The sequence below is a fragment of the Elephantulus edwardii genome, unplaced genomic scaffold (genome assembly GCF_000299155.1).
Source record: "Elephantulus edwardii isolate Elephantulus edwardi_28Jun2011 unplaced genomic scaffold, EleEdw1.0 scaffold00055, whole genome shotgun sequence".
Classification (NCBI taxonomy): Eukaryota; Metazoa; Chordata; class Mammalia; order Macroscelidea; family Macroscelididae; genus Elephantulus; species Elephantulus edwardii.
The window spans coordinates 17,072,931-17,082,801 of NW_006399805.1; the positions used below are offsets into that span (position 1 = coordinate 17,072,931).

Consider the following 9,871-nt stretch of genomic DNA (forward strand, 5'->3'; position numbering starts at 1 on the left):
CTGCATTCCATCTTTCTCAACCTGTTCCAGGCATCTGCTAGCAAGCCTGGTCCCTCTAGTCAGCTTGTAAGCTCCTCAGAGTGGAGCTGTAGGGAGTGCGAGATCCTCTACCTGGTCACCTGCTCTGTCCCAGGAGCCCTACCTACAGAGTCGATGCGAGTGCTGTAGCTACCAGTTGGACCCTGACAGCCCTGTGCGTGTGCTGGGCTTGCACTGTCCAGGTGGCCGAGTGGAGCCAGTGGTGCTGCCTGCCATCCTCAGCTGCCACTGCAGTGCCTGCCCAGGTGAGGGAGTGAGTGAGGGAGTGGCAGCACAGACAAGGGGTGGTACTTGGCAGTCCCTCCTGGTAACTCTACCCACCCTTTGCTCCTGCTTGCCCTCCTGGGACCTTGTGGCCTCTGCTGCTATCCCTTCCCCCTCACTTGTCCACCAGGAGGTGATTTCTCAAAGCGCTGAAGGCACCTTCATGACAGTACCTGTGGGCATGGAGGTACTTGTTGACAGACCTGGGTGCCTCCATACCCTTCTGCAGGCTTTCTTGTCCTGGCACCAACATATCCAATAAAGTACTCTGCTAGCAAGGCCTTATGTGTGTCATCTCTTTCCTGGGACTCATAGGCAAAGAGTGAGGGTAGACTGAGCTCTGGCCTGGACCTGCTGAGGCCCAGAATCCTGGGATCCTTTGCGCATCCCGTGATCCTTTGATCAGTGATGACTGATCAACTGGGCAAGTCACTTCCAATCTCTGATGAGTTTCATCATGCATACTCCATTTTACTCCCGTCCCCAGAAGACCAAGCCCGTCATCCTGTAAGCACATTCAACCCCTACCCTACCTATGAAGTTCTGGTGTGTCCGGACCTCCTGGCTCTCCCACTGCCTTTGGGACAGACTGATTTGCAATCAGTAGTATTGATGCGTTTGAACTGTGGCGCTGGAGAAGAGTATTGAGTATACCATGGACTGTTAAGAGGACAAACAGGTTCCTTCTAGAGAGGATGAAACCATGTTGCTTCTTGGAGACAAGGATTCTGGAGATTTGTCTGATATACTTTGGACATGCTACAAGGAGGCCAATTCTTAGAGAGGGACATCATGTTTGGGAGCATGGAGGGACAGCACAAGAGAGGAAGACCCTTGATGAGATGGACTGATTCAGTGACTGGAGTAATGGGGGTAAGTGTATCAGAGACAGTGAGATTGGCACAGGACAGAGCAAGGTTTAGGGCTGTTGTACATAGGGTCTCTAGGAGTTGCTAGTGACTCGACGGCGCATAACAACAACAAGAAAACACTTATAACAGGTATGGAAAGGAAGGGAGAGAGTTGTGAAAATTAAGAAATAAAAAAATTGAGTAAAGGGAAAGGAAATAAATAAGAAGTTGGTTAAATGCTGTAATTCCTTGAGGGATCTGTTTGCTCTCTGATGTGTCCAAGTATTTGGAATAATATCTAGTATGTAATTGGCACTCAATAAATAACTGTTGACTTAAAAAAATAAACACTGTAATTAATTACATTAATCAATGGCAATTAATGCTATAAAACAAAATGTCAACACCCACCTGGACCACATGAAGAGGGAGAGGAACAGGGAGAGGGAGAGGGTCACTTGAGGCCATCCCTCCACTACCAAGTTGCTCACAGAGTCCAGCATAGAAGTTTGCACCAGTAGAGAGGGAAAAACCTTCGGAACATGTTTCAAGCCTCGGCCTCCCACATCAAAGTACCCAACCTGATGGGCATCCAGTCCCCATTGAGACTTTAAACTGAAGCTTCGTCTGACTCACAGAGGAACAGACCTACCACACTTGAGGAAAGATTCCATCCACCTGCCTCCCAGACACAACCAGAGGAGAAATTTGCTACCCAAACAGGGAGTGAAGGGACAACCAGCCAGCCAAGGAAATTTTTGTTGGAAAACTTAAGTGAGTGTAATGCTTAAATTCTGCAACTTTATCAATAGTGTCATAAAGATAAGGAATGGGCAGCTTTCTACACAGACAGAACAGAATCTGCTTCACATATATTAAGTAGAACCTCACATTATATCAAGGAAGTAAAAGTCAAGTTCAAAAAAGAAAACAATTGACAGCCAAAGAACCTGTACCTAGCAAAGCTGTCCATCAAATATGAAGGAGAAATTAGGTTATCTGCAGAAAAGCAGGAACTTAATGTATTTGTGAAAACAAGACTAACTCTTTAAGAAATATTTAAGGAGGTCCTTCACACAGAGACAGCAAAAGAAAATAGATGAATCAAAGTAACTAGCAACCACTGAAAAAGGAATACAGCAAAATGCCAATGGTAAAATCTGGTCTGTCAATGACCACACTTGTTGTGAATGGCTTAAATGCACTGGTTAAGAGAAAAAGAGTAGCAGAATGGATAAAACCTACAAAGCCCTACGTGTATTGCCTGCAAGAAATATATCTAAGAAATGAAAAGAAAGACTAAAAATCAAGGGGTGGAAAAAATATACCAAGAAAATGGCATCCATAACAAAGCAAGAGTAACAATACTAATTTCTGATAAAATAAACTTCAGAGTGAAAACCACCATAAGAGATAAGGAAGGACACTATTTAATGATTAAAGGTACAACAAGAGAACATATCTTTATAAACATCTGTGCACCCAATGATAGAGTTGCAAAATATGTAAAACATAGTTTAATAGACCTGAAGAAAGACACAGACAACACAATAATAGTAGTAGGAGACTTCAACACAATACTCTCACTGAAGGACAGGTCAAAGCAAAAGAATCTCAACAAAGGTACAGAATAACTATACTATACAAACAGTAAACTTGACCTCATGAACATATTCAGGGTACTTCACCCTACCAAAATTCAATTTACTTTCTTCTCAAGTATATCCGGTACATTCTCCAAAATCAACCATATACTAGGACACACAGCAAACATCGACAAAACATTCAAATAATATAAAGAATCTTCACAGACCATAAAACTAGAAATTAATAACAAGAGGATAAGGGATAAAAAGTACCCAGGTGGAAGCTAACTAACACCTTGTTTGAGCACTATTGAGTCATGGAAGAAATAAAAAAGTGTCCTCAAAATGAATGAAAATGAAAATAGAAAGTATCAAAACCTCTGGGAATAAGCAAGGCAGTACTCAAGGGCAGTTCATAGCAATAAACAAGTAAGTAAAGAAAGGACTAAAATGAACAACTTAAAATCTCCAGCAAATAGAACAACTACTTTCACAGCTTCCAGAAGAAAGGAAATCATAAGGGTAAGAGCAGAAATCAGTTAACATATAAAACAGAAAACTAATTTAAACCATCAACTAGACCAGAAACTGATTCTTCAAAAGGATCAATGCAATAGGCATTCATTAGCAAATTTAACAAAAGAAAATAAAGAAAACATACAAATAACTCAAATAAGAAGAGTGGTGATGTCACAATTGAACCAACTGATATTAAAATGATAAGTGTAAAAAGAGCGAAGACCACATGGGGAGCACCATTTCTGGCTTTTACTAGCTTCTCAGTGGTAAATTGTCCCCATCCAAAACATTAGTAACACAAAATCAATTTTCTTGAGGTCAGACATGTCCCTCTTGCTCCTATACCTCTTTCTACTCATCTCAACACCAATCTTACTGCTTTGGTGGGTCCAAAATCACAGACTACACAGAACCCTATTGAGGAAGTCAAAGATTATAAGTTAGATTAATAATAGAATACAATCAAGACAGCTCCTGAACTGTGTGCTCATGCACCTCAGCCTTGAGCCTTACAGCTCTAAGTGTTCCCAAGTTCTCGGTCTTGCCAATATTGGCTCCCCCTACTCCACGATTGTTCAACAAAATTTTCAGTCTTGCCAATATTGGCTTCCTCCCTCAATTGTCTAACAAAGTCCTCGGTCCTGGCTTCCTCCCTCAATTGTCTAACAAAGTCCTCGGTCCTTCAAATATCGGGTTTTCCTCCCAATGGTCAACAAAGTTCTCGGTAGTCCTGTCAATATTTGCTCTCCCATCCAAGGTTTCATTTCACACCACGTCTCCAGTTTGGCCATGGCTGCTGCTGTTTCAAAGCAAGTCCTACATTTCACCAGGTTGGGGGAGGTCTCTTTCCTCTTCTGGTGGGGGAAAAAACTCCACCTCTGCAACTAGGGCTGCTAAATTTATTGGCTAGACTAACCAGTCCTCTTGTATATTATTGAGACTGCCTAATCCCCTTGTGGAATGGTAGATAGCTAATCCCTTTGTGGCTATGCCAACACGTTCCATTCACATGGTCTCACTCCTTCACAAGCTTCAGTCATCCATGCTAGGAAAGGCATATTTAAAGACAAACTCCATAATAGTAAAAAAGATATCCTTTCATAAATTTGAAAAAGCAGAGGAAATGAACAAATTCCTAGAAATACACACCTTACCTAAATTGACACAGACAGAAGTGGAACACTTAAACAGACCCATCACAAAAGAAGAAATGAAACAAAAAAAATCCCTTCAAAAAAAGACCTGGCCCGGAACATTTTATGGGTGAGTTTCTCCAAACATTCAGAGATAAACTACCATCAATTCTACTTAAATTATTTTTAAAAATAGAAGAAGAAGGAACACGTTTAGCTCATTCTATGAAGACGCATAAGACTGATAGTAAAATCAGACAATCAACAAATGAAGAACTGCTTAAAATCACTGGCAATAAGAGAGATGCAAATCAAAACCACAATGAGATACCTCTCACCCCAGTAGCAGAGGCAACGTTTAACAGGATTTCAAGTAATAAATGTTGGAGAGCATGTGGAGAGTTAGAAACTCTCTTTTTAAATTTATTTTAGACAGGAACTCTTAAACATTGTTGATGGGATTGTAAAATGGTACAAACCACTCTGGAAACCAATTTGGTGTTTCCTCAAAAAACTGAACACAGAAATTCCACATGATCCAGATATTCCACTGCTTGGAATATACCCCAAGAAAATTAGGAATGAGACACAAATGGAGATTTATACATTAATGTTCATAGCAATGTTATTCGCCGTTGCATGAACATGGAAACAGCCTAAATGTTCAACCACAATTGAACGGATTGAGAAATTGTGGTATATTCACATGATGGAATACTACACAGAATGCAGGAGCAATACTTTCAAAAATTACTACATAACTTGGGAGGGACTGGAGTGCATTATGCTAAGTGAATGAACTCAGTCCCATGAGGACAAATACTGCATAAAACCATTATTGTAGAAATAGAAAGATAACTAGTAAAACGAGTATGAGGATCCAAGGAGAAGGGGAAGGTAGGAGCAAAAGGATGAGGATGGGCAGGAGGGTAATAACATGTTTGCATAATTTGATGAGTAGAGGGAGGAGTGAGTAAAGGAAACAGGTAAAATCCAGGGTGAAAAACAATGTATATGAACTTTGTAAGCAAACCAATATAAAATAAAAATTTATTGAAAAAAACCAACCATGCAATCACCAAGCAAGAAAGCTATAGACCTACATCACTACTGAACATAGATACAAAACCCCTTGACAAAATCCAAGCCAATAGAATTCAACAGTATATGAAAAAAAAAATCATCATGACTAAATGGGATTCATCACAGATACACAAGGATGGTTCAACATAAGAAAGACAATTAGAAAAAAAAAGAAAGACAATTAGTTAATTAATCACATTAATAAAGCAAAGAAGAAAAACCAGATGATCCTATAATTTCATGCAGAAAAGGCCTTTGAGAAAATCCAACAACATTCTTGATTAAAACACTCAACAAAATAAGAGTAGAGAGAAATTTCCTCAACCTAGGTAAAACTATATATGCAAAACTAAAAGTCAAAATAATTCTCAATGGAGAGAGACTACAGGCATTCCCCTTGCTAACAGGGACCAGGCAAGGCTGCCCACTATCACTATTCATATTCAATATTGTATTGGAAGTTCCTGCTAGGACAGTAAGACAAGAGAAGGAAACAAGGCATTCAAATTGGCAAAGAGGTGGTGAAAATATCACTAAATGCAGGCAATATGGTAGTGTACACAGAAAACCCCAAAGACAACAAGAACTGTGAGATCTGGTAGAACAACTTAGTAAAGTGGCAGGATATAAGATCAATGAACACAACACAACTACTGGTTCCAAGTAGATGATGAAGGATAATATAGTCCCTATGTACATAGCTTTTTTTCCCTTGAAAATTCATCTTGAGTTATCTTTTATTTAGATAAAAGTAAAGAGGCAAGGGTCTACTGTCATTTGTATACAATTCCTGTTACCTTGAAAAATAAAAATGTTAACAGGGAAAAAAAAAGATCAATGAACAAAAATCAGTTGGATTTCTCTACAGCAACAAAGAAAGCATGGAAAAGGAAACTAGAAAAGAAGCACCATTTACAATAGCACCATTTACAAGATAAAATACATAGGAATAAACCTAACTACAGACACAAAAGACTTTCATAGTAGGGAAAATGAAAATTCACAACTACAAGAAGCAATAAGTACAAAACAACTATAAGATATCATCCCACCTCAGTTAGAATAGCAAAATTTAATAGAACAGCAAACAACAAATGCTGGTGAGGTTGTGGAGAAACTGGAACCCTTATTCACTGTTGATGGGAGTGTAAAATGGTGCAGCCATGATGGAAGGCAGTTTGGCGCTTTCTCGAAAAGTTGTAAATAGAAATACCATTTGGCCCAGCAATTCCACCACTTGGAATAGACACCAAAGAAACCCTACCCGCCACCCTAGCAGATATATGCACACCCATGTTTATTGTGGCTTTGTTCACAATAGGAAAGAGTTGGAAACAACCTAAGTGCCCATTAACAAATGAATGGATAGAGAAGCTGTGGTATAGTCAGAATGGAATACTATGCTGCATGGAAAAATAAGGAACTCATGAAATATTATTCAAAATGGATGACCCTGGAGGACATTATGCTGAGTGAAATATCTCTGTCACAAAAGAACAAATATTGCATAGTGCCTCTGTAGTAAAATGGGACTGCCATCGGGGTTACGGGGAAACTGAGAAAGATGGGATAAATTATGTTTACTGTATTGAAACAGATGAGAGAGAGAACTATTTAAAAGGGATATACGCTTAAGCATTATTGTCATGACAGGAGTCCAGAACAAAGGCTGCATAGTGGAGTGGACTGGAGGGAGGGATTGTACAACAATGAAAGATTTTTTTCTTTTACTTTCAAAGAGAAGAACAAACTGGAGGGGGAGGGGTGAGCAGGGAGGAGAGTCCAACAATGAATGAATGGAAATCCAAAATCTCTGTAAATTTTCATTAAATAATAAAATTTTTTAAAAAAGCAATAATTGACCTAATAAATGGAAAACAATTCCTCTTCATGAATAAGAAGATTCAACATTGTGAAAATGACAATCCTACCAAAAGCAATCTACGTGCTTAAGACACTCCAATGCAGGTATTAAACACATTTTTCAAGGAGACAGAAAAAGTGATTTTCAGTTTTATTTGGGAAGGAAAGATGCTGAATAAGCAATGGTCTTTTGAAAAAGAAAAATGAAGTGGAAGACATCATACTCCTTGATCTCAAAACTTACTACCCTGTGATAGTAACCAAAACAACTTGGTATTGTTACAACAGCACATAGACCAATAGGATAGATTCAAGAACTTAGGAAACAAAATATATTAAATGGGGAAATGACAATCTCTTCAACAAATGGTGCTGTCAAAACTGGCCATCTTCCTGCAGAAAACTGATGCAGGATCCGCATCTCATACGACTGTCCAATCTTTTTCTTGCAAATTGGCTAATGGGTTTGATTGCCAACCTTTTGGTTAACAACCATGTTTAACTATAGTGCCATCAAGGCTCCCTGTAGCCCTTAACAAATCAAGCCAAATCTCCACCTTGCAGTCAATTCGAACTCATGGTGGTGATCAGGTTTCTAAACCTGTAGATCTTAACAGGAGTTGTTGGGTTCCTTTGAGTCAAGTACGATTGATTCACAGCAACTCCATGAACAACTGATACAAACCCTGTCCTATCCTGTGCCAGCCTTACTATTTCTGACACACTCAAGCCCATTGCGGCAGTCATTGTGTCAACTCACCTGGTGGAAGGTCTTCCTCTCCTTCACCATCCTTCCACCTTCCCAAGCATGATACTCCCCTCCAAGTAATAACTTCTCCTAGAAACATGTCCAAAGTACGTGTAACAAAGCTTCATCATCTCTTAATCCCCCTCTCCCCCGCCCTTGGCACACCTCTGGTAGCCATTGACTTTTCATCACAATAGGCAGTAGAAACCATTAAAATAGATCATCTAAATATTTTTCTTAAACATATTTGTCTTTTCTTTATGTTGCAGTCAACTGGAATTGGAAGTTTCTAGAGACGATAGTAGTTCAAATAAAGGACTTGTCAGGAGCATTTCTTTATTATACAGCCCCAACCATAGTCATCACCATGGAGCACATAGATTAAAGCCGTTTAATCCATGCCGTGCACTATGTCACAAAAGCTTGGTACATAATACTCCACTGTGTGAATGTATCACAGTTTCTTTAGCCATTTGTCTGTTGATGGGTACTTGGATTTCACCTCTTTGCTATTATAATGCTGCAGTGAACAGGAGTGTAAATAAATCCGTTTATGTTGCAGCTCTTATTTCTTTTAAAAATTTTTATTATGAATTTTAATGAACATTTACAGAGACTTTGGATTTCCATCCATTCATTGTTGCCTTTTTCTCCCTGCCCACCCCTCCCCCTGCAGCTCCTGTTTCTGATACGCACTTGATAATGAGATTGCGTTATTTTTTTTGCCAAGTGCTTCAGAGCAGCCTGAACTTCCTATTCATCACCATTGCCTCTTGATCATATGTTGTTTCTTTAAATTCTGTGTCAGCCAATTCTGTTTGGTATAGTAACTCTGTATGCTCCTTCCATCTTCTTTTAATACTTCCTAGATCATTCAATACTCTACCCATGTTGTTGTTGTTGTTATTGTTGTTAAGTGCCGTCAAGTCACAGGAGACTCATTGCGACCCTATGAAGGAGAGTTCTCGACGCCTGGGTGTCTTTCATCCTCTCTCCAGGTTCATAGGGTTTCTGGAGGCAAGCTATTATGGAAGTGGATGCCACTGTGACCCAAGGCTTGAATTTGTTCTTTATTTCCCTCATTTTAAGAAATGCTGAAGTTCAAAATCAGGAAGGGAGTGTGTCAGGGATGTGTCCTGTCTCCATATACCTTTTTAATCTATATGCAGAACAGATCATTCAGGAGACTGGGCTTTATGAGGAGGAATGTGGCATCAGGATTGGAGAAAGACTGATCAACAACCTATGTTATGCAGATGACACATCCTTGCTTGCTGCAACTGAGGCGGACCTGAAGCACTTCCAGCAAGAAGTCAAGGACTGTAGTCTCCAATATGGATTGAAGCACAATATCAAGAAGACAAGGATTCTCACCACTGGACCAGTTGGCAGCATCATGAGAAGAGACTGAAGTTGTCAACAGTTACAGCTTGCTTGGCTCCACAATCAATACTTTTGGCACCAGCAGTCAGGAAGTCAAAAGACAAATTGCATGAGGTAAATCTGCTGTCAGGGATCTTTCCAGAGTACTGAGAAGCAACTATGGCAATCTAGAGACTAAGGTGCACCTGATCCAGTCCATGATCTTCACAATTACTTGATATGTATCAGAGAGCTGATGCCTTTGAGTTATGGTGCTGACAAAGTCTTGAACTACCATGGACCACCAAGGAAACAAATAGGTTTGTCTTGGAGACGGTGAAACCAAGTTCCTCCTTTGGGGGGTAGGATTTTGAAACTCCATCTCACATACTTTGGGTATGTGACCAGGAGGGCCTGATCCTT

General features: G+C 39.8%; 1 protein-coding gene across 1 annotated transcript in view; it reads left to right on the forward strand.

The window, feature by feature from the left end:
• SSPO (SCO-spondin) overlaps positions 1-814 on the forward strand; it is a 54,777-nt gene extending 53,963 nt beyond the window's left edge. Inside the window, exons 99-101 of the mRNA XM_006887284.1 lie at positions 134-292; positions 434-490; positions 791-814. Of these exons, the coding sequence (XP_006887346.1) occupies positions 134-292; positions 434-490; positions 791-814 (240 nt within the window). The remainder of the gene's footprint in view (positions 1-133; positions 293-433; positions 491-790) is intronic.
• Positions 815-9,871: the final 9,057 nt, after the last annotated feature.